Source organism: Centruroides sculpturatus, unplaced genomic scaffold, assembly GCF_000671375.1.
Source record: "Centruroides sculpturatus isolate CEXI.00-Female unplaced genomic scaffold, Cexi_2.0 scaffold228, whole genome shotgun sequence".
In the NCBI taxonomy this organism is placed as follows: domain Eukaryota; kingdom Metazoa; phylum Arthropoda; class Arachnida; order Scorpiones; family Buthidae; genus Centruroides; species Centruroides sculpturatus.
Window position 1 is genome coordinate 783594 of NW_019384467.1, and position 27199 is coordinate 810792.

At 31.8% G+C, this 27199-nt stretch overlaps 1 protein-coding gene across 1 annotated transcript in view; it reads right to left on the minus strand.

Moving 5' to 3' along the window:
- LOC111621071 (copine-3-like) overlaps positions 1-23728 on the minus strand; it is a 92939-nt gene extending 69211 nt beyond the window's left edge. Inside the window, exons 1-6 of the mRNA XM_023363130.1 lie at positions 23462-23728; positions 18776-18940; positions 18523-18702; positions 11100-11171; positions 1529-1606; positions 1335-1418 (exon numbers count right to left, since the gene is read on the minus strand). Coding sequence (XP_023218898.1) covers positions 1335-1418; positions 1529-1606; positions 11100-11171; positions 18523-18702; positions 18776-18940; positions 23462-23668 — 786 coding nt within the window. The 5' untranslated portion in view covers positions 23669-23728. The remainder of the gene's footprint in view (positions 1-1334; positions 1419-1528; positions 1607-11099; positions 11172-18522; positions 18703-18775; positions 18941-23461) is intronic.
- Positions 23729-27199: the final 3471 nt, after the last annotated feature.

The window sequence follows — 27199 nt, forward strand, 5'->3', positions numbered from 1 at the left end:
TAATCTTGAGATTGGAGTTAAATAGATGAAAATTGAAACCAAATGTGGAAAGCTCAGGGCAGGAAGTCCAGATTAACTATATATGAACTTCCAGTACAAACCAGAAGTCACATTACTTCAATTCAAAAGTTTTCCCATGAACAGAGTTAGATTGATGACCAACACAACTCTATCACTAACAGGAAAAGTATGATGCATAGGGACAAGACACCACTAAAACAATTGTGAACATTGTGACGAAAAACTGCAGCCCAGCATTGTGACAATGTCACAATAAATAATCTCTGATTAGAATTAGTTTGGTTTATTTGGTTACGGCAACATGACACTTGAGCAATCTGCCAAGAGGAATGCATCCCGGGAAGACTTTTGTGGAAAGCGGGTCTCTATTTAGGTGTTACCAACATGAAGAAAACCCAGAAAACTGCACATGGCTAACCCAGTGGCGATGCCCAAACAAATGGCAAACTAACTACCGGAGTTTGGTGCTTTTATCCATTTGACCACTGGAGGGCACTTATTGAGAAAGTATCATTCAGAAATGAAGAAGTTCAAGTGCCAAATGCTATATGCTACCTGTTGCAGTAATTAAGTGAATGTAATATATATATTTTTAAAATTATATCCTTTTTTGTAAGAATTATATTTAATTTATGATTTTGTTAAATTTTTTGCCAATAGATGGAACTACATGTAAACCCAGCAAATTGAACCTAGACAGAAATTAATTGATATATAGAAATCCAATCAATATTTTGGGGTGATATTAATGACATTATCTAAGTTAGAAGAATGTTAACGTAATGCCAAGTTTCATAACAATTGGTTGAACTGCCTAGGTGTGCATAGTGAACAAACATCCTCATTTATATATACAGGGTGGGCCAACAAAAACAAAACGGCAGAGTTATCGTGTTCGTCCAAGCAAATCGCTCGGACAGATCGCTTTTATTCTCAAGGGAGAATATTTTTTTCTGTGCATATGCAGTCCAGCTTAAAAAGTTTTTTTATGTTTGTTAATAGTTTGTGTTACTTTTTTCCGAAATAAGTGTTTGTTTAGTTAATAAAAAAATGAATGAGTTAAATTTTTTGTTGTCTGTTGTATTCAAAATTGCAAAAACTTTATTGCAGAAGATGTCCCCCTTGAGAATAAAATCGATCTGTCCGAGCGATTTGCTTGGACAAACGCGATAACTCTGCCGTTTCGTTTTCGATGGCCCACCCTGTATATTAGATTAATTTAGAATAATCTGAATTGCTGAATCACAGATCACTGTTTATTTTCATACATCTTGACATTCCAGTATACAATAACATTATTTTTAAAAACTTACTTCTGTCCGATGTATTACATTCCAAGTACCATCAATTCCCTGTTTTCTAAATTCTAAAAAAGGATCCGATTTACTGAAGAAATCCTGAATAAAATATTTTAAAATTATAATTAATTTTTCATTTATTTAATACTTTTTTAATAATTTCACAGTAAATACGTTATAAATTCCAATTATACAAGATATTCACTGACCTTATCATCAAGCTTTTTAGCTTGAAAAGAGAGCAAAAGACAATCATTTCCTTCTTTTCCAACTTCTTGAGCTCTAATCTAGTTAAATTAAATTTAATATTTATAATTACTTAAATTTAATAAATAAACAATATCAATTACACATAAGCTATAAATATATAACATTTAGAATAACATGACAAAATATTTTAATTCAATTTTTTGATATTTTTTATTAATTTGATTTGTGTAATTACATCAACTTTCATTTATCAATACTGATCTATCTTGGTAAAAAACATATTAATTAAATGTAACAAAAGTTGTTTTTTGTTTTCACATGTACCAGTAGTGTGAAAACAAATGCTCTCAGATTTTCTACTATGAAAATTACTAAAATTTTTACTTGCCATTCTTGAATTATCTTATTTGATATTTTTATCAATTTACCATAATACTACTTTTGAAACTTTTACTTTATACCATGATCGCATATTCAATTTAGTAGCTTAATTTATTTGTAATACTTTCACATTTTGTGTGACATCATTCTTTGTAAAGCAGTAATTTTCAACTGATAGACTTGAAATTCCTCCCCTGGGCGTCAAGTGCTTCTAAGGAAATAAATTTTTTCCACAGGAAAAACTGGGGAGGAAGTTTGGTTAGGAAAGGATGTGGGAAAAAATGTAGAGAGAAGTAAAATAGTAGTATGCACCACTCTATGAAAAAATTTGATGGCATGTGACAACTAGCAGCTACTTGTTGATAAAGTCCACTTTTCAGTTTTGGATAGGTAACACCATTTCAAAAACATTAGTGCTTTCAATGCTGTTATTGATGTAGTGACCAAAAACTGCAGACATCTAAACATTTGTGAGTACGTTCATCTTTGAACAAAACCAATTAGTTTTGATCCTCAGTTTTCTCATTTAGTTGAATTGTACACGAGTCAAATTGCTCACTTGACAAAAGTATGACACTTAATGAAACTACTTATATTTGTTTTATTATAAATTGTCTATATTTCAATGATTACCATCGTAAGGATGTATTGTGTTGAAAATACTTTCTGAATAATGATAAATGCATAGGAGGAAGATTTGAGGCATCCTAATGTGAAATGGACCTCAGACCTGGGTCAGTGAAAACTACTAACCTGTAAGATTGATGAGATTTTTAAATGTAACCTGATTCATATGAGTTTGCCATACAAGACTAGGGAGTAGAATAGACAAATTATACTACATACTTGTCATATATCAATTTAGATTTTTAAGGTAAATGTAATGTATTTTATCATTATTAGAAATTTCAAAATAAGATTTCTAAATGTAACAGAAAAAATACAATAACTACTATCATCTTTTCAATTTCAAAACTAAGTACCATGTTTTTGTGCCTATAACTCGTGATTCTGTGTAACCCATGATGGTATATATCCTGTAGAAAACTGCCAGAATGAAAATAAAACCTTTACATAATCTGCCCTGCAAGTTCACAATTACAATTTAAAATTGGCATATGTTCTTCCATCCCATCACATAACTTACATACCTTTCAAACTATCTTTTAAACACAGATAACCTGCAGGTTATATGCATGAAAATACAACAGATATAACAACAGAAAAATAAATTGGAAAAGTTATCTAATTGTACTGTTGATCAAGCAATAGTAGCAAAATTGTTACTTTTCTAATTTTCATGATGTAATTTCATTAATGTTTTAGATATATATCAAAAGTTAACAATTTCTTAAATTAGTATTAAATTATTTCATATAGTTCTAACCAAACAACATATATTATTTGATTAGGATTCAGACATTTTCAAGTATACATGAAAAAAAAAACATGAATTATAAAATATATGCTTACTTTATAATCCATTACATATACAATGGCATACCCAGAGGGGGCCCTGGCAGCCTCCAAAGTTTTCAAGGAAAACAAAGACTAGAAAATTTTCTAAAAAGTCTTTTCCTAATTAAAATTCATTTATTTATTTATATTGTGCCATGTCTTCTATTTCTATACTACTTATGAATTAGTAGTCACATAAGGTGAGAATTTTATTAAACTTGAATTAAGAAGTTTATTCGTTCAACTCGGCTCCTCAAGATTAAATCCTGAGTATGCCGTTGTACACATACACACATAAATAAATAAATAAATAAATATATATATATATATACTGTAAGGTCTCTTTTTATGCGGATTATTTTTATGCAATTTTGAAGTTGTGCGGTTTGTATTTCATCCAAAAATTTCTTGGACAAACATACATATAGGCTTGTTTAGGAAGCCCGCGTATAGACAGTCTCCAAAAATCGTGAAACGCTCAAAGCTCACTCCATTTGTTCCACTGACATATAAGGTTTATGGATGTAAAGGACAGCTAGATCTACCTTAATCGCTTTAGTTCCTAGCAATTTTTGATATAAATGTAATTAAACATAAAAATACTTAAAACTGAAAAAAAAACGAAAGAAATGCGTTAATTTTGAAGAAAAAGCTTCAAAGTTTAACTTCCTTTGTCTTGCCCTTCTGTGAAATTTAACACTGATGAGTCATTGTTTACACATCTGGATGTCCTTGAACACAGCTGGAGTTGGATTTCCAGGGGCATTCTCATAGACGTCGCAGGAGGACAAGGGTTTAAAGTAGGGTGAACACTAGCTGGCCGTATATTTTTAAATATTTTTTAAAAATTTGGAGACTTATAAAACATTCCAAAAATTCCAAAAAAAAAATGTCAAAAATGGCCTTAAGGACCGTGTTTTATGTAACGCTATGTAACGTGCCCGAGTTAACTCGGCGAGGAACTAAAGGGGTTTTAATTAACTCTTCACATCCAGATGTCAGTGATTTGTTTTTAGAGTGAGCTTTTGCAATTCGGGGATTCCCCTCGTACATGATGCTTACCATCGACAAGTCGCTATTACATCATTCTGAGTTTCGCATTGAAAGGTATAAACTGTAATTGTTTTGAAATTAAATTTTATTTTAGCGGTGTTTTGTTCATTTTTATAATAAGTAGCGAGTTTAAATTTTGCTGATTTCAAGTTGCAGTATTAAGCAGCCTATTTCTTTTAATTTCTGCAAACTTTTTTATGCGGCTTTAAGTTAATTTTAACTCGTTGTTTTGGTTTTATGCGATTTTAGAAAATTACGGAACGTATCCCTACTTTTTCAAATCAAGCAAAGTCTTTTTTTATGCAAATTTTTTATATGCGCTTTTCTGCAGAACGTATCCACCGCATAAAAAGAGACCTTACAGTATATATATATATATATATATATTTTATTTATTTATTTATTTATTTATATATTTACAAGAGCTCCCCTACTTATTATGAATGTTCAACTTATGAAGTTTCAGACTTACAATTTGACCATATGTCTGAAATTTAAATTTCGCAGAGATTTTAAAGTTTTCATCAGTTTGTGGGGTGGAATTGAAGTCAGTCTTTGGCCAGTAATAAATAATTAATATGGGCTTATGTCTATTGCATATCATTGTTTTTCTTTTTGGTGTGAATTCCAAGGTTCCATTGCTGCTTGTGAGATGGCGTCAAAGTTGATAATGTTGGAGTTATGTCATTTTTCACTGTTGTTTGAAGTTTTTATAAACTTTTAGGATTAGTGCTTTGAAAATACATCCAAACTGTAATAGTATATCTAATAGTGAAGATAAATACAAGAAGTGTTGCCTATTACAGTGGAAACTACACCGGATTTTATAAAACTAAGTGTGTTAGGTAAAAAACTTAAGAACTAGAATAAGTGAGCATACATGTGCAATAAAATATAATTACCCTTACTCAGCAGTTGCCATCCACTGCAACCAAGAGGGTTGCAGAATCTCACTAGAAAGTGTCAAAATTCTCAAAAAAAGAAAAAATGTTGTTAAAAGAAAATTTTATGAACACTTAAATATCATCAAAATTAATGATAATAATAGAATAAATCTAAATACTGGCATAGTTATAAGTAAGATCTGGCAACTATTACTTCAAAATTAAAAGTCCATTTATATTGTCCTTCCTTCCCCTTCCCCCCTTCATTACCCACTGCACTGCTTGTTGTTGTTCTGTTTAACAGCCATACATTATGTGAATGTCACACAAAACTGTGGAGTGGATAGGCCAACTAAGAGATGTAAACATTTTGGTTGATTTTCTTCATTTCACAGTTTAGTATTTTTTCAAATTATTTCTATGTTAGCAAGTTTTATCTTTAACTTTACACAGGTATCCCCTTTTACCCCATTTTAACAGCATTTATTTTAATTTACTTAATTTTTTTATTCTTAATTCATTTCAGTTTCACTTGTTTTAATTCTTTCTTGTCACAAAAACTCACATCTTTAAATCCAGCAATGAATTTAATAAAATAAGAATGTTTTTGATCAGTTTCACTGACCTTCTTCGGTTACAGTGGAACAGAAATAAAAAAAAACGTGAATACAAAAATTTAAAAAATGCAAGTACAATTGTAAAAGAACAAGAATTTGAATACAAAGATGTTATTTTAAAATAATAAATAAATAACAGCAACTGCAGATGAAATTAATAAAATAAATAAAGAAATGAAATAGAAAGTAAAAAAATAAATGAATAAATATCCTTTAATCAAATTAAAATTTCATAAATGGACCACCATGTGGTAGACAAGTCGTCCGCATCTCTATGGTTGATGTACCTGGATTTTTTTGAGCATTATAAATTTCCAATTTTTCTAGATATCTCATAGTGTGTATTAGATGTGGGTCTGATGATGGCTGCTTGCTCCCAGTTTACTTGTATGTCTTGATGTTGCAAGACAGTAAGCTGCCAATGTCATATTATTGAGATTTTTTTCAATTCCATACTGATGCTCCTTGAGTCGTCGTCGTAAATTATGCCCAGTGGCACCCACATAGACCAGTTTTGATTTGAAACGGTCATTTATCAGGATGGAGTAAATCCCTGCGGTCAAATTACAATTATATGGTTTTTTTTTTTATCATTCCTTAGAATTTTGAAGATTGTTGGGTTGTGTCAATATATTATTTTGACATTACTAGCACTGGCCACTTTCTTATGTATCTTTCTTAAAAATGGGATATAATTTAAGACAACACTCTTGTTTCTGGTTCACAAATGTATGCTGATGTTTTGATGCTTGAAAAGTTTTTTTTTTTTTTTTTTTTTGTTTTGGCTCTACACCTTTTATCCAGGAGTCACAAGTAAATATTGTTTCAGGTAACCTTCATTTTTCTCTGGATTTTGCACATATATGTAACATAAATAAATGTTAAGTTTCATTAAGTTTAATGTATTTTGTTATGCAGAATTTATAATTGTACAAAAAAAAGAACCTGAAGAGTGGCAAATATCCCAAAATGCATTTCCACCACTTTGTACAAAAACAGTGTGTGTTAAATAATAAAGTCTATTCTCTTCACCACACGTGTTCCTGTATGATAAGTTCAACACAGCAATTAACACGTGAAAACCTTATTATATCCAGTAATGATAAAAATTAAATAAAACTAACATTTTCGACCATATTCATGGTCTTCCTCAGGCTTTTGACCAGTACAACTTGAATATGGAATGCGTCGAACAACATGTTTAAATTATCTTAAAATTCCGAAAATTTTAAACTAGAAGATAATTTTTTAGCCGAATGTGCTACTATAGTAATAAAAATATCTTTACACCACAACAAATAAATAAGATGCACTTAATGGTGTAGAATAAGCATCTAATGTTGCTCTTGTTTTTTCTCATAGCACCACCTCCATGCGTAAGAAACATTAGCAGCATCCTTTGTGTTAATACAGTTGCTGGCCAGTCCGGCTTTGTAATTTCTAAAGCTTCTCGGTTGCAAAGGTGCTCAACCTGACGTGACATTTTTAATAATTTAGCCTTATGGAGGTGGGCTTGTATTTCGGGGTCCGTGGCATAGGAGGCTAGGACAATGGTATGCCTTTGGTTGGAGATATCAAAACTGTGCTCCTGTATTCATATCCTAATGCAGCATTACATAATAGACATTGACTGTGAATACGTCAATGATGAATACCTGAACAGGTTGCAGGCCCATGTGAAACGATTCACAAACTACCTTAGTCAAGGCATGGAGGTTGAACAGGACGATGGTTGCCTCGCCTGACACTCCCATGCTATTTGCTTTTGCAAAGACTCATAAACCAATACCTTCCTTGAGACCTGATCTAGATAAATCTAGGTCACCTACCAGGATGCTTGAAGGGGCGGTACACATCTTTATATCAAAGTGCTTAAAGGGGTATGATTGGAATGTCAAGAACTCCAATGAGCTAATTGATGTTTTACGACAGGTTAATGCAACAGAAGTAGCATGCATTACTGTCTTGGATGTTGTCTCTCTATACCCCTCGATTAAAATACAACCATGCTTCTGTGTGCTCAGAGATCTGTTACTAAGCTGCAAAGGGGCCAGTGCTAATCGTAAACAGGTATTGGAGCTAACACATCTCTTGTGCTACACCTCATTCTTTCACTTCAATAACTATATGTATATATACAAAAACGGGGTGTACCCATGAGCAGCCCTATCTCAGGGGACTTATGCGAATTGTTTGTCCGACAGCTGGAGCAAAAGGTCATACCTATATTTCTACCAAACATCCTAGTATACAAAAGGTATTTTGATGACATCTTCATTCTTTGGAAGGCTGAGCCCAACGTAAATGATTTCATAAATTCCACGAACAACCACCCATATGGCCTTACCATCAAGCTTGATCAGAAGGATGACACAAATGCACATTTCCTCGATGTTAGCATTCACCTGGATGAGGGCAGGGTGCAAACCAGCATACATTACGAACCATGTTATGTACCAATATTTATTCCATCGAACTCTGCTTACCCTTTTTCTTAAAAGATCACTGCATTCCATGCACTAACTAGAAGGGCATGCACGCACCACACTAGTTGGGAGAAGACGATGGCACAGTTGAAGCACATAAAAAGCATAGGCTACAGTAGAGGCACGATATATAACTTATCGTGCACGTATGCCAACCTACTAACGACGCACAATACTCACAACACACAGGTAAAACCCAACACCACCCATGATCGTGGCATCAACCAATCACGCACAGAGATGCAATACAACCTGCATCTAATCTATCTATCTAAGCTCTATCTATAAGGAAATTGCTGCCCATAAAGACACAAAAATTGCCTATAAGAGATCTAGCACAGTATGTGGGTTATTGTGCAACGGAAAAGACAGGACAGAGGAAAGTCAGGCATCTGATGTTTATATGGTTCCCCTCAGAGACCACAGATCCAAAGGCATACCAACATCCTAGCCTCCTATGCCATGGACCCCAAAATACAAGCCCACCTCCATAAGGCTAAATTATTAAAAATGTAACGTCAGGTTGAGCACCTTCGCAACCTAGAAGCTTCAGAAATTTACAAAGCCGGCCAGTCCGGCTTTGTGAATTTAACACAAAGGATGCCGCTAATGTTTCTTACGCATGGAAGTGGTGCTATGAGGAAAAAAAAATCAGAACAACATTAGATGCTTATTCTACACCATTAAGTACATCTTATTATTTATTTGTTGTGATGTAAAAATATTTTTATCACTATAGTGTAGCACATTCGGCTAAAAATAATCTTCTAGTTTAAATTTTTCGGAATTTTAAGATAATTTAAACATATTGTTCGATGCATTCCATATTCAAATTGTACTGGTCAGAAGCCTGAGGAAGACCATGAATACAGTCAAAAATGTTAGTTTTATTTAATTGTTATCCTTACTGGGATATAATAAGGTTCTCGTGTGTTAATTATCCTTCCCAGTGATTCTGAGACTTGTTTTTTTTTTTAACACAGCAATTTTGTGCACTTTTCCCAACAAACATAGAAAGAATAAAAAGCAGTCAAGTATGAAAAAAATATGAACAACAAAGTTCCAAGGATAATTTTTTTTGATTAAGTCAAATTTTAATGCTGTGTCGTTGACATCGGATCCTCCAAGGAAAGGTCAGTGTCAATTGTATATTGTATGTATTTTTTAATGTCATTTCGTTGGTTTTTAAGTTGTTAACCATCTGTCTCTAGCTGAATTATTAAAAAAGGATTATTTTGTACTGACCCAAAATTATTTGTATGGTCAAAATTTGATTTAATGAAAAAATATATATATATATTTGAAACACCTGCTACGAAACTGTAGCAAGTGGGTAAATGAATGTACAGGTACTCCTCACTTTACGACCTATCTGCTTAACAACCACTCACACTTACGACCAATCGAGTTTCGACCTGCAATTTGGGAAATCCCCTTTCTCAGCTTGAGTGTCGATCAGTGGGGATTGGTGACATGCTCACTGATCTTAGTATAGGCTTGCTATGCACTTTTTTAGTCAGTTTGATGCAATTTAAACAATTGCGGGCCTTGCCAATGCACTTAATTTAGACGTTGAAGTGGAAGAAATTGCTGAATTAGTGGATTATGCCAATGGAGAGATAACAAATGACGATTTAATAGAGTTAGAAGCGATGCAGTATTTGGAAGAGGAAGAAGACTAAAGAACTGAAGAAGTGAAAAAGAAATTTACAGTACATCGGTTAGCTGGTGTGTTCTCCAAAATTAATGCAGCTATGTTGGAACTTGAGGTTATGAATCCAAATACTGAACGTTTTAACATAAAGTTCTCTATAGCACTTCAAAAGTGAACTTTTGAAGTGCTATAGAGAACTTTAAGTTCACTAACAAAACTTCAAAAGTTCACTTTTGAAGTGCTATAGAGAAATTTATCAAGAAAAAAAAGATGATTACAACGCAAACCACAGTTACGAGTTTCTTTTCGACCGTTACATCCAAGCCCTCCGCCCTTGAAGGTACAACTTCTATTTCATAGTCGTCATCTCCCTTACCTGGGAAAAAGACCTCTACAGCTCCAGATAACCAAATAAACAAATGATAATATGTACATACGCATGTCTTTTTATGAATAAATTTGAAGTTTGTTGCATAATTTTTATAATTTTACAAAGATCCTATATTCCCAGCGCAAGCTCCTCGCTTATCGACCAATTTGCTTAACGACATAGTCGTCGGAATGGAACTCGGTCGTAAAGTGAGGAGTGTCTGTAATGTATTTTATTAAGTACATTGAAAGATAAAACACTAACAATAAGTAGTTATTCTGTGTACAAACGTAATTTCTAGGTTAGTTTTCAATTAACAAACATTTGGACTTACAACAAAACCTTGGAAACCTAACCTGTTTGTAAGGAGAAAGGCACCTGTATTTGCTATTTATACATCTTAACATTATTTCTTAGCTTCATAAAAATTCAGTTTAAAATTGTATTTAGAGTTCAATATGGATTATAATATGGTTTATTGTTTAGGTGAATGTCGTATCAGTTAGTTTAGTTATTTTGTATATTATATCTTTTGTTTTATAAATATTTTAGTCAGTTATAACACAATATTTTGCTTAAATTTATAATGTTATTATCTGTATAATTATAATGAAAACTTGTATAATTTACAAATAATACAAGGTACAAACTTTCTAATTATACTTACAATTATAGAACTTTTCTGTTTATGACCTGATCTTGTTAACAGTGGTCTTGTAAATGGTGAGCAAGAAACAATCTAAACCAAATTAAATAAATTATCATTGATTTATAATATAAAATATAAAGTGAAATAGTTAAACAAATGCACTATAAGAAATTGTAAAAGCCTTACTGTCCTTTTTAATTCTAATATTATTTTTAATTGTCTACTTGGACTTTATTTATTAATAGGAGATAAACTGGTGTTTAAAGATTGACACAGCAATGAGAGTTAGTTCAGGAAAGAACAAAATTTCTTTATTATATCACCTGTAGTAATAGTTTCTGAAATACTGGTGTTTAAAGATTGACACAGCAATGAGAGTTAGTTCAGGAAAGAACAAAATTTCTTTATTATATCACCTGTAGTAAAGAAAAAAAAATGATATTATAACAGAATTAATACAAGGATGTGGATATAAATTACTGGAAAAGGACCCAAGAAAAAGTATGCTAAATAACTTAAAGAATTAGAAGATATGAGAAATTGAAATCTGATAACAGATGAAGAATTTAGGAAAATTAATAACGAAAACAATCGCATACCTAAATTCAATATTAGGGTAAAAATGCATAAAAATCCAGTTAAGTACAGACCTTTAATTGATGTTAAAAATTATGTATACTATAATCTAGAAAAATTTTAAAAAAATAAGCTTAATACGTTAGAAATTTCCGATTATAGTTTAAAAAATGTTGATTTATTATTAAATAGATTAAAAAACAATAATATTACAATTAATGAATATACGAAATTGTTTTCTTTAGATATAAAAAATATGTATCCTAGTATAACAAAAAGTAACATTGAAAAATCTTTACAGAAAATTAACATGCCTATCTGGATTATTAAATTATGTTTGTTAGTACTGGATAACAATCATTTCAAGTATGATGATAACTTTTATACTCAAACTGAAGGAATACCAATGGGAACATGCATAGGCCCAAGACTTGCCGAAATCTTTATGATAGACATAGATAAAAAAATTACAGATATAAAAGGAATAATATTTTATAATAGATATGTGGATGATTGCATTATTTTATTTGATAGTAGAAAGACTAACGAAGAAAAAATTTTAAAACAAGCAAATTCAATAGAAACAAACATACAGTTTGAAGCCGAAACAGAATGTAATAATAGTTTAAATTATTTAGACATAACCATTAATAGAACTGACAACAAGTTAGAATTCAGAAAATTTATAAAACCTACGCAAATACCAAAGGTACTAAATTATAAAACCAACGTTCCACAAGCTATGAAATTTAACATCTTCAAAATGTACATAGAAAAAATTAAAAACAAAACTAGTAAATTAGAAAATCAAGAGATGTAAATAGAACATGTAATAAAAATGTTCTTACTGAATAGTTACCCCAAAAAAATATTAGAAAAATGGTTAAACTGGACTAATAATAATGACAATAAAAATAAAAAATTTAAGAAAGATAAAAAACGTGTAAAAATGATGTATGTACCTAAACTGTTTGAAAGAGTTAAAAATGTACTAAATGAAAAAGTGAATTTAATACCCGAAAAAAATAATTTATTTAAAAGATATTTATATAATAAGGTAGATAAAAAATTGGATTTAATGGAAGAAAAAGAAATTGTGTATTCATTCAATTGCAGTTGTGATCCGGTTAAAACTTATATAGGTGAAACAAAAAGAAAATTAGGCACAAGAATAAAAGAACACATACGTGCAATAAGGGGTAATTATGCAAATTCTGCAGTAGCAGAACACTGCAATAGTTATGGGTGCCAAATCAACAAAGATACTATAAAAATAAAGAAAAAAGAATCAAATAATTTCAAACGTCAATTATACGAACATTTAAACATAAAGAAAGAAAGAAATAAAATAAACAATAATTTTGGTTGTATAATCCACCAATCCTGGAGCACCATTCTAGATGACGATTATAAAAAAGCATACTCTCTCTACCATAATACTGTTGAATTGTGAAAATTTGAACCTTGATGTGAGTCCTTTTGGTTTTCATATGTAATGTTTTAATTTTTTAATAATTTACAACCTTTATTTATTATATTTTAATTTATTTATACAGTGAAATGTTTAAATCATTAATTAATTATACAACGAGAAAAATACATTTATACTCGGGTTTGGAATATGTATTTACAGTAATTTTTTTTTTTTAATTATTTTTATGGCTATGTAAAAAAATTTTTAACTTATACAATAACTTATCTTGTTTTATTATTGTTACTTTTTAGTTTGTGGTAGTAGTACTGCTGATGAGGGGCATGCTAGCCCGAAACACTTGTAATATGTGTACAGAAACTATTACTACAGGTGATATAATAAAGAAATTTTGTTCTTTCCTGAACTAACTCTCATTGCTGTGTCAATCTTTAAACACCAGTTTATGTCCTATTAATAAATTAAGTCCAAGTAGACAATTAAAAATAATATTAGCACTATAAGAAATATAGAACAGCTAAACTAAGCAGTTGTTACTATTATTAGTTTATTAGCTTTTGCTATTTGCATGACAAAATTAGCTAAGTGAATTTTTCAAAAAGAAAAACATTTTGTCTTTTAGATCATTACTTAATAAAAATTTAATTCTATATAACATCTAGAAAAATTCTAGGCAAACTTTCTTTCTCTGTCCCTAATTGATGTATCTATGTTGACATTGAGGAATGAATTTACAATAGTAGTATATATTAACCCTTAATCTTACGACCTAGTGTCATATAAAATCCCATGTATTTCATTGATCTGTATTTGCTATTTGTGCATTCACCAATGCAATGTATGCCCTCCTATTTTTCAGTATCCTCAAGGATAGTAGTTGACTCCCTTTAGTCATTAGTAACTAGGTTAGTAACATTACAAGCTAGCTTCTCATTATTATTGGTTTTGAAACAGTCTCTTTTCTCTTTCGGTATCATATCTGACATTACCCTGTGGATTTCATAACAAAAAATTTTTTCTTCTGTTTCAATATGACTGTTTGATCTCATTTCATCACACCTAGAGATCAGAAATGAAATACTTAGATAAGAAGAGGTCAGTAAAAATAAAGGTAGCTATTAAAGTGACTAAAACAGATATTGCATTATTATTTAATGACAACTGTGATGACGTGAGACCGGGACCTCACCCGACACTGTGAGAAACAGACTGTCAAACTGATGTCAATAGACAGGTGATATATTCCTCTGCTTTGAGCCAGAGAGACAGAGAAATTGGGTACTGTAGAATTTAATTGTCACATTTCGGTCACAGATCACAGGGAAGAGAGGAAGAGTGACACTGATTGAAATTTTTGCAGTCACCCAACATTGAGTAAGGCAAAAAAAGCAAACACTTCCTCAGAGGGGGAAGGTGACCAGGACCATATGGGCATAGCTGCAGATACAACTGCATCCTCTCCAAAAGAAAAGAAAAACACATTTTCCACGATTTACAGGACAACTGTTTTAGGAGGAGCATAACCCTACCCATGGGAAGAGTGGTCCATATCAGAGGAGGTCACCTCACAACCCGAATTGCGTCCCTAGCAACAGCTCGGGCCAACCAGAAGTTGGAATTTTGGGATAAACTTGAATAAAAGCCTGGGTTTTCAAGGACACAGGGTGGTCATCATCATGGTTGTCATTATGTAAGCACCACTCTTTTTCTTTTGCATCTTCTGATCAGCAGGTTATCCAACTTTGCCCACGTTGGTCCAAGAACTCCACCTGTGGCTGACGAAGAGCACTGGACATCTCTTCATGCATGTTGTCCGTCCGTGCCTTCTCAATGTCATCTTTCTCGAACATCAATATAATATATCCCTATTGTAAGCATGACTTTATTGTTCATTAAATGCAAATATTATTGTCAATCTGTGTCAGTGTGAATCTCTATGTTCAGTACCACTACCCCCATATGATCTAACGTGTAATGATGCATTTTAAGAATAATTTACCTCAACAAAACATTTCCTCGACCTCTTGAACATGTTATTGCTTTTTGGAAAAAATTTAATGTTTTGGGATGACTTAAGACACTGCAAGCTCAAATAAACTTTTAAATTGCTTCACAAGATCCAAATGATACTGGAACATATTCAGTAATGTCCCTAATTGTTAAACAATGATCAGTGAGCACAAAATCTCTGACTTGAGCAACATGTTCATCAGTTCAAGTGGATGGTCTACCAGAGCATGGTTCATCTTCAACGTGTTGTCTATCATCTTGTACCACTCAAAAAACTTTTTTTTGATAAGCTATCATCACTAAATGCTTTTTGCAACATTTCCAAATGTTTTAATAGCAGTAATTCCATTGCAAAAACAAAATTTAATACATGTTCTTTGCTCAGTTACACTCGACATTTTGAGAACTTGCCTGCGCAAAAATTCTTCACACACAAAACAAGTATTTATTTGAAAATAAAAACAGATGATGGCATAGGGATTGCTGCTAGATGTCAATGAAAGTCATACCAAACAATGAAAAACATGACAACAGCACCTTCTTGCAGGCACAGAATTTAAATGAACCATTCCCTTTACTTTTTGATCACAATAGTATTTTTATTCCTATTGATTTATTTTGGTGTGTCTCTTAGTACATTGCATTTTAACAGAAATATATTTTCCTTTTAGGTTTAAAAAGTCCAATATTTAAGTTTAAATTAATTCTCAGGTTTGAAGTTTTCTTCTAATTCAATATCACATGTAAGCTAGCTGATTTCAGTTAAATGAGCGTCAAGAAAAGCCCTACGGACTGATCATATGTGGGCAGTGGCGTACCGCGGGTGCCAGCCGCCCGGTGCGGAGAAAAATTTCAACCCCCTTATTTAGGTATTTCAATTTAAAAGACCAAAATTCAGTTTCATCACAGAACAAGCAATGAAAAATTCGGTGGTAGTGCAGCGACCTGTTTAAAATAGTTCTACTGTATATTAGTGGTGTATATGAACGCGAATGAATCGTACAAGAAAAAAAAAAAAAAAAAAAACAGGTTTTGCAGGATTTCCTCAGATGAAAAAGTTACTAGTCCGATTTCCGGACTGTCCGGACGATAGCACTATTGTAGGCGCGATGCAAGTATAGATTAGAATTTTTCAAACTTTTACAAAATATTATTATTATTTATTGTAAAATTTTGCCGCCCCCTAAAATGTGCCACCCGGGGTGGACCGCCTCTGCCGCCCCCACTACGGTACGCCACTGTATGTGGGTGATGATGCTGGAGGCAAAGATGACACGTCCTGACAACAAAACCGCTTATTGTGAATAAAGTAACTTACACAATACTAAACAACATTTCGTTTTGAAGATGGGGGTGCTTGGGCGCGATGACTGGCGATTAGAAAAGTCGCTTGACCATTGATGGTAATGGTGATGGTGATGGCCCCGGGGCAAGATGGTTGGGCAAATTTGGAGTTCCTTGGTGATGTCGTGATCTGTCATAGGGGTAATCCAGCGGGTGTGACACAGATCAAATGCCGTAGGTATTGGAGGAGAACTCTTCCTTCTTCCTTGGGAATTTTATAGATTTTTTCCTAGAATCTCACCTTTTGATTGGTCCTGTATCCCCTTCCTCGCTTCCTGATTAGTCTCCCTTTTGTTTCGAGGTAAAAACCGAGACTTGATTGGGTTAAAAAAAGTCCGTTTCATGGCATTTGTCTGACACCTTTTTGTCGACTCTGACCGGACTTTGTTGATAAAACTAAGCCATGTGCTCATAATTTAGCCCGTTGTTTCTATTTTCTGTCAATTTTCGGATTTTAATGATCGCACATGATGTTTTCTAACCGTCAAACCTTTCCCCTTTTTCGACCTTTTAACCTAGATTGATTGTTTATGAGCACCTGTCTCAGAGTTCTATCTTCCCCAGCCGACATTCCACCTGAGTCTGTTACATCATTCGTCTTCGTGTTTGTTTTAACAACTACAGGTTTTTTCCTCTCCTCTCTCTTACATAACTAACATAACCTTTGGTCCAACTCGATAATAGCACTTTCAACATGTGGAAATTAAATCTTAGTTTTGACCCATTCTGGAACCTCACACACATCACAATCCATATCACTTTCTTCTATCCAGAGATGTACAAAAATATGATTATTTTGATTAAAACTTATGACGAAGTTTATAGAACTACCAGGAACTTATAAATTTACCATGAAGTTTATAAAACTAACAAAGAGCTTTCTGTGAGCTCCCTTGAGAAGAGAGTTGCAACAGACAGTGTATCTTTACAATCAATAATGGCAACTCAATGCTTACACATGGGATCTATTCCTATGAGAAAATAGCCTGGAAGTCACCTGCCTGACTGAAAGGTATGCAGATGGTAGGAAAGACATGGACTGCCTGTCCACGTGATTAGACAGATGGTGGGCAAATAGTTCAATTTGAGCAATAAAGGGAATTTGGGGACTTTGAAAGTGTGTAAAAGGAGATTCTGGCATTTTTACGAGCATGTAAAAGAGTTCAGGAATGTTTACAAGTGTGGAAGAGAAGTTTGGGGCAAGTGTGTTGAAGAAAAGTCTGGAGGACTTGTTTGACGGAAGGCTCAGAGACTGAAAGATAAGAAGAGTTTGTGGATTATTTTCTGGTATGAGACAAATACTCTCCATTATATATATAAAAAAAGGTTAACTGGATGAAAAATATTCATTTTACAACAGACTTACGGTGTAATAAGTCTAGTAATAAAGAAAGGCCAACGTAGTGCTCACAAGTTAATAGATTTATAATTGTTACCAATTCGAAAATAGAGGGGTGCATGGATGATGAATAAAGCAATCAGCAATGTGAATCCCAGCATTTTAATAGAAGAAACAGTCAATGTGGCAAATATAAACATCTCATTCACGTTATTTACATGTAAACATTTTGATAACCTGAATTTATCATTTTAAACATTTCAATTTTTAAAAAATTATTATTATTTAAGTAAAACAGTGTCCCCATCAGCATTTTTTTATTTTTATACTTTTTACTGGTTTTTAATTTCTATCATGTTTTAATATTTATCTATTTAATATTCTGTATGAAACTAATATTTCCATTATAAAAATCACTTTAGGTGAAGGAAATAGCTTAGTCCTGCAGTGAACAAATTATAAAAAGATATAAATTTTTTATTAAGGTCATATTATATCCTCACAATATATGATGAGATCACAGAAATAGATTAATATTGTAAAATGGGAGTCTGTTACACTTTGAAGTTTGAAGAATTGAGCTCTAAAAACTTTCAATTAATGAAAGACAATTCCAAGAAAAGGTTGTAACTATTGTGGTAAATTACTGTATATTCTATTATATTTTATGCTTGAATAAATTATATTTTCAAAAATTTTTTTGAAATTATGAAAGTAATAATTAAATTTGTGCTTCTTACCTCACCTAAAGTACATTCCAGAAATCCTAAAAAATCATCATCAGAAAGTGTTTTTGTAGCATTATCAATATCATAAACAACAAGTTTTAATTTCTGAACTTCTTCAAAAAAATAATCCATTTTAACTGGTTTGCAAAAGTCAGGATTATGATTATTTTTTATCATTTCTGTTCTTCCCATCTGTAAAAGTGAAATAAGTAATTAATTATGAAAAAACTTTTTAATTTAACTATATAACTAAATATCAACTCACTTCTACAAACCGGCCTCCTTGATTTAAATAAACTGCAACCATAGGATCTGATTTAGATGCAAAATCCTGATCCATCAAATTGCGACAGCTAAAAAACAGTTCCACCTCGGTAACGCAGATTGTCTGTTGTGGTCTATTGTTTGCAAATGCAGAGAACTGAGCCATCTTTAAAAATACATTAGTGTATGATTAGTATTTATTTTTTAAATAAATATAATTTCATTTTGAGAATCTATTCAGATAAACTATTGATCTCACAATATAATTTTTCACTCAAGACATAATAATAAATCTTACTGGTTCTAAATTGATTGTTTAAAATAATAATAAATAATTGACTTATCTCTCAGCAATGCATTTAATAACATTTAAATTTAAATGAGTAGAATAAGGTGTAATCTGATAAAAATCACCAATGGTGATCAACAACACTATTATTTGAAGTACAAGAAATAAAAAAAAAAAAGGACAATAAGCCTATATTTTATACCAAACCATTATATTGGTGACATCTTGATAGTACTTGATTGTCTAATAGACATATCTTGATCCTGAGTACCTTCATTTTTTTAACTCTTTCCACCCTGTGGCACTAAGAGGATCTCTTTTCAGAAAGCCCATTATGGTTAACAACCATGAAAGGGCAACTCAACTGGATGGTGAGGAATGGGGCCCAACGTATCTGTATAAACCACCCGCAAAATATTCCTGGAGGTTTTGAACCCATTTGAATTTGATCTCAGGATTTCCCAGGCCAATAGTGCTACCTTAACCACTTAGCCATATGACTATAGTATTTTGACTGTACTATCAAAATTACTTGTTAAGATTATTTTGGTTATTGTTATTATGAGTATTTACTGCAAAGGTGTTAATATTTTCTAATTAGCAATTCTAACCGCACTAATATAATATTTTTTAATCATTTTTGAAAAGGACAGTGATATTACCTAAGCCTTTTTAGTTAAAATCTTGGAACAGTCAGAAGTCTTGCATAAACTCGACAGAAATAAAACAGAATCATCATTTGATCCTTTCTTTTATGAAATGTCGACCTTTTTCAAACACAAATAATCCTTTGGTTATTGAGAAATAATTCTCTTCCAATTTTAGATGCATGAATCTTGAACAATGAGAGTATGGTCACTTAATTAGTGCAACAGAAGGACAAAACTTCATTAAAAAAAAGATGAAAAAATAATTTGGTCTGATTTCTGTCAAGTTTATGCAAGACTTCTGAGTATTCAAAGATTTTAATTAAAAGGATTATGAGAGACTGTTCAGAAATGTATTTCATGGATTTGGATCAGCCTTGCATGGTTCTGGAGCACTAAAAAATATTCTCTGTAAAGCCAACGTTCCACATCCGTGCTTTAATAAAAGAAAAAAAAAAAACCTGCAATTTTAGGTTATGACAACAGATCACTTTCAGATCCAGGGAATTGGTAGATATTCATAAAACAAGTCATTTTCATGTAAAATATATGAAAATGACTTATGACTATCTACCAATTCCCTGGGTCCGAAAATGATGTCATCATTCATTACCTAAAATTGCAATTCTCTTGATATTGGACATATATTATTCAAAACAGATAATTTTTGAAAAAATTAACCAGTTTTTGATTTCAACCAAAACTTTAAATACCTCGAACATTTGATAGTCAGCAAGTGGCAGTTTTGCAGGACGTAAAGCATTCACCTATAGATTCTATACACAGATTCTGATTGCATGGTTATTCCTTTACAAAAATGATTTTAAAATATCATATTAGAATGTTACATTGCTCATTACTAAAGACAGGAAAATGTGCAAGAAAACCAAGAACATAAATTTATGCACAGATTTTTTTTCTAAAATATGCACACAAAAATACAAATGTATGAAGAAATTCATTTTATTTGAAATAAGTTAGAAATTGCAAATAATAATAAAATACTTCTAAAAATTCTAAAAAATATTTATTACTTACATGTATACATATTACAATTAATTACAAAATTTATAACATATTTTTGATAAACGTTAAGTTGTGATACTAGATTTAATTTTTAAATACAATAAAACAATCAATTATTTATTGTGACATCATCACAATGCCGGGCTACAATTTTTAATCATATTTTTAATTTATTTAATTTAAAATATATGCTCTTTACCTCAAATTAGTAGTGGCTTTCCCCTGTACATCATACTTTTCTTTTAACATGCCAGTCATCTATTAACTGCTTTCAAGGGAAAAGTTTTGAATTGAAATAACATGACTTCTGGTTTGTATTGGAAGTTAATATATAGTTAATTGGGACCTCCTACCCCTAACGTTTCCATATCTGGTCTTGTCTTTCATCTATCTAACGTCACTCTAGAGATTAAGGAAAGACAGACAAACAGACAACAGTGGAAATTTATAAGTCTACAATTTTTTCAAATTGCAGCCTAATAAAATAACAGATTACAACTTATTCCAAAAACAATTAATGAAAAATATTTTTCAAAATTTTCCTTATAAAAATTTATGTCTTCTATCTTGTAAATACATGTTTAAAAAGCTGGCATGGCTGATATAAAATTTAAACAACAAAAAAAGCTTAAAAGGAATAATTTTATTGAATTATGATAAATTTCTCTATTTAAAAAAAATATTTAAATTTAAAAACACTAAAAACACAATAGCTCAAAGTTAAAATTATATGTACTGCTATCTGTTATGAGATTTTAATAAAACATAATTTTAATATTATGAATTTAGTGTCGAGATGAGTTTTTTAAAATATTGTGAATGCCAATAATGGGTAACATTTCATTAAGTCCAACCCAAGTTGTGATATGACAGATGCCCCCTCTATCTCTCCACCCTCTTGACCTTTAATTGTCAAAATTTAATAGCATCAATCCTGAGATATAATGCAAAATACACACACACACACAGTTTTTTTGTAAGGTTTTTTTTTTATATTTTTGGTCTTTCTGTCAAAACAACAAGAAATGCAAAAAAAAAAAAAAAAACCTGGGGTTGGTCAAATTTGACCAATCATTGTACTTTCCCTACATTATATTCTACATATAACAGCAAGGAAAGAAAAAACTTGAAAAACTTTCAACATCTACAGATTGATGCAGCTTGATGTGTTTTTCAGCTTGAGTAATGTGTGCTTTTATATTTAAATATTCTATAATTTTCTTTGAACAGCATTACTTAATATGTGACATCCCTTTTTTTCTTAATTACAGAACAAAGTTTTTGCATCATACAGTAACAGCACCTACCGGACTTTAAATCTTATTGCAAGATTCTTCAAAATTATTTATTACGTAAATAGATTCTAGAATTAGTATATCTTATGTTTCTAATTTTAAGGTTCTAATCGTTACAAAACTCTAATTGCATTTAATCAATTCCAACTGTCGAGGCAATTCTGAAGAATACAGTTATTTGCATTTCTGTATAAAAATGGTAGTATTCCAGCAAAATTTTTATTTAATATTTTTACCAGATAATAAAGAACACCTTTAAATTATATCCTCACAAACACAAGGAAATCCAGCAAAAAATAATTTAATTATATAAACAAATGTTTTCAACAATCTTGAAAATGTTCACCTTCATGCACAAATAAAGAAGGTTTATTCTTTTGAACCAATAGAACTAATTCAATCTAATTTCATCCAGAAGTTAAATCGGTACAATACGGCAATCCACTTTGTCTTAACAGCCCGAAGGTGTCCGTCTAACGCGGGCAAAAACGTCAGCCGCGTTACATTTTTGTGCCGACGCGGGTTTATTTCACCTCGTTTATTAAATAAAACAGTTTCGAACGGTCGTATCAGTCCTTAACAGATTATAGTCACAATAGACTAAACGTTAATCAAATAATATTTAAACGACTAGAAGCATTAATTAATTGCCTTCTTCGGGTAGAAGAATAAATATAAAAGATTTCAACATTTGTAATTTATCTTTGTTGAAAACGTTTGTTTATATAATTAAACTTTATTTTTTTCCTGGTGTTTATGAAGGTATATAATCTATCTCACCCATTTATTAAAGGGCATTGCTTGAAAACGTTTAGAATAAAATAAATTATTATAAAAGCATTTTAAATGTATTACAAACGAAAAAAAAAAACGAACATGATAGATTTGTATAACAGTAGGAAAGACATAATTACTCAATTTCACAACTCATCTTTCACGTAGTGAAAACGATAACTTTCAATTACATTCAAAATTAGGTCAAAGTCTACCTAGTAGTCCCTGCGCTGCCGCCTAACCTAACCTAATTGGGACTACCTAGGTAGAATTTAACCCAAAATTATTCACTCAAATTACGAATGAACTTACATTAATAATGTAAATAATCCTGTTCAAGTATTAAAATTTGCTAAATTTTAACATTATTATAATTAATTATTATTTTACTACTTACAAAAGTACTTCATTTGGAGGTATTAATGTATAAAATAAAAAAATAATTTAAATGTAATATTCACCTTCCCTCGCCAATTCAAAATAGCTTTCGCGTAAAACACGTGACCGACTTTTATTTTCTTTTGTTTATTTTTAAATGTCGTTTGTATTAAATATGCATATTATGAGTTACTAATGCAAAATTAATAACTAGAATAGCGATTTAAGTTTTAATATATCGTAAACGCAATAAATATATGATGAATTGTGATACCCACTCGGAGAATCCGGCGAGCAACCAAGAATTTTTCGGCCGGTAATCTGTTCCGGATTCGTTGGCCCATTGGCCAATCTGAATTAGGGGGCACCGGGCACCATATACAGTGTTGACTTCGGGGGAAATTTTTTCTTATTAAAGATTCCCGTCGGTGGAATTGCTTTCTTTTACCCGTAGGATAATGCGCCACTGTGTTGACCCCGTCCATCTTCTCGGAGGTCGCTATTGTGGGCCTGGCCGAACCGCAATGCTTATGAAAAAACAAATTTATGCCCTATTGCACTTGAAAGGACGGAGTAAAAAATAATTTTAAATAAAATATTACGCGTGTTTATAGTAAACTTTCTGGATATTTAGTTGATTTATTTCTTTTTAAACCGTCTTGTTTCGTTTTGTGCTCATTCGCAATGTCGCGGAAAAGTATTGTTGCAAACAACAATTTGATAATTATAACTAAAGAAGCCTATGCAACACAATGATAATTTGGTAATTATAATTACTGTAAAGAGGTTCGTGCGATGTAAGATATGAATTTTAATTAGTTAGGCCTGATTGTATTTGATAAGTGTATAAAATTTAGGCAATATTGCGGGCTCGTTAGTCAGGTCGAGGAACACCTAGACGACTTAAGTATTAATTATATTCTCTTCGTTACACCGAAAATTTACACGCGATATGAGATTGTAACAAACGTAGAGGTCGGCGTGTACATCGCAAGGGACGAGCCAAAAAAGAATAGTTCGCATTTCTGTGTCTCCTAATTTATAGCTCCCGGAAATAGGTTTTGCTTTCGGGAACCATAAATTATAGTATCGAGAGGGGACACAACGTGCCGCCGCCAACATCATTATAAACAATGATTTCTTTTGTTCTTAAATTTGACTTGATGTTGCCTAAATTTTTACAATAACTTTCATAATTTACAATGACACCATTTTAGAAAGTATACTTGTTAAATACAATTTGCATTATTAATTATGTAATTTGTGATCATTTTAAGATGACAAATAAAGCAGATAGAGGAAATGGCGACAGGCTCCACACTGGACAGAAGATCCCGCCCCTGAAGACCTCAAACAAGTCGTACAAAAGATGCGCCTGGTGCAAGAAGAAGACCGGACTGGCAACCAGCTTCATTTGCAGGTGCGGAAAGAACTTCTGCACCAAGCACAGATATGCCGAACTACACGACTGTTCCTACGACTACAAGACGGAGGGAAGGCGGATCCTGAAGCAGTCGAACCCGGTGATCAGGGCCCCAAAATTACCTAAAATTTAAATACTAAGCCATGATTTTTTATATCGTTTATTATTAGAGAAAGCAAACCAAAATTTTTTATATGCATGTATCTAAGAAAACATCTTAACTTTCCAGAAATTTTTTCTTCCTTTTTGTAATGCACCAAAGAAAATTTAAACATACAAAAACTACGTGTAGCTCATCTTTGCAAGTTCACGAATTTCAAAATGTCAAAATTTGTAAAATAAATTCATTTTTAACTAATTATTTCTTCTTTTGATTTTCTAATTAATCTGATGTGAAAAAGTTAAATCTCGTCTTCCATGGTATAGATGACTTCTGTCAATTTGAAACTAAGATTTTTAATAGTAGACTATTTAATTTTTATCGAGTCCTTGACAGGTTCTAGATTTATGGTTAGGAGCATAAAAGACATAAAAGACAATTGTGAATTTGTTAATTATGCATATAAACTAAATTAGGGAGGGTGAACCTCAGTGGCGCATCGTATCTTAATTAATGAGCCCAGACAAATTTGAATCAGAAGCCCCGTGTAGTGTTGACTTCAGACACTTTTCTTCGGGGAAATTTTTTTGGGAGAAATTCCCTGTATTCTCATTCTTTTTTTTAACGTGCCCTCAGGAGAGTGTTCTGTTCTGCGCCTGTGCCACACCAGCAATCCGGTGTCTCCCAACATGGCACTAAATTTTGACATTCTTACTGCAGTAATGAGTTTATAAAAAATTGTTTTGGCAATTGACCTTTTTGTCCATACGATCAAAGCGCTACTGGCAAACCTTGGCCCATGTACCCAAAGTGGCACATTGAGAGATATTATCTGGTGCGCAACATATTATATGATGGTTTTTATTAACGGTAAAAAATAACCATAAATTAGGATATACTGAACTGACTTTAAAAGCATAAATTGCAGTTTATCATTATCATCATTTTCTCAGTTTCTTTCCATTTATTCTAACTAAAGGATATTCATTTAACTTTTTTAAAGATGTCTAAAAATAGTTATTCGAATGCCTAATTAAGATAATTAGGCATTATCTTAAGTTATGCCTAAAGATAATTAGCTTACTACAAGGCCACGGTGGCCAAACTGCAGCTCTTCTAGACCCTTATTGCTGCTCCTATCCCCAACCCCTAATATATACTACTAGAAATTCCCCCATCAAACATGACGGAATACTTTTTATGAGAAAGTAGAGATTGAAGAATTGAGAAGAGTACAGATTTCATGAAATTTAAGAGTTGTTAGTTTAGTATAAACTACTTAATTTGTCGAAATATTATCTGTTGTAACGTAAAGAGCAACAAAACAAAATTTGCAGGTGTTATAAGGAATTCACACACACGCACAGAGACGACGGTTTTTATATTAGTAATATATAACTTATATACAGTAATAGGTTATATATAAAATACTGTTCCAACAGAAAATGCAGGCACGTATTTCTAATGAACGGTATAAGGCTTATATCGTGACAAGATTTGGCCACTCCTGCTACATAGTAATACAAATTCAAAAAGATTTGCCATCGTTTCCGATCTATAAAGAGCAAAATAGAACAGTTATGTAACATTCCATATAAATTCAGTTAGAGAAAAATGTTTGATTAGTCGACAAAGCAGATTATTCCTGCAAAGTGAATATAAAATATAATTATTCATTTACATTTTGTTTTGTTTGATCCTCACATTGCGATTCTTAACATTATTCCAGTGTCATAAATAGGATTTATCTTTCTAATTAACTCTTAAATTGTCTACTTTAACAACATATTTTCTAGTAAATTCACTGCTTTAATGTCATAACTAACAAGTAATAGTTTTATATTAAGTGGAAACAAGTCATATCGAATAAAATATAATTCAGAATACCTTTTTGGGAGGAACAATATCAAATAGCAAAAGTCTTATTTAAAACAATCCAGCAGCGAGTTGCGTAACTTTCCCGGAAAAAATAGAAACACAGAAACAAAGTAGAAAAGTGTAAAAGGCACCATCGCACAACAGATTATAAGATTTTATTTTAAAAATTAATGTTTTATATTACTATTACAAAAAACAAAAGGCTTAGTTTTGAGGTAGTGATGAGTTTTTAAAAATATTGTAAAAGCCAAGAAGGAGTAGAATTTTCATTAAGTCTGACCCCACCCACAATATAATGACACGCAATCTCCTCTATCTCCCCATTCTTTCAAATTTTAACAATCAAAATTTAATATCATCAATGCCTCATATACAAGTTACCACGTCAAATTTTACTTCTTAAATCTTTACTCCATTCAGAGATACTGAACAAATTAATACTAACATTCCCGCATGGAATTTTTTGACTTTTCGGGTTCGGGGATTCTCAAAATGTTGAGGTTTGCAAAAATCCCAGGTCAAATTTGACACGATTCCAATAGTTTCTCGTGTTATGTATACGTAATAGCCGAGAAAGTAAAACAATATTACACATCACACATAATAAATTTAATT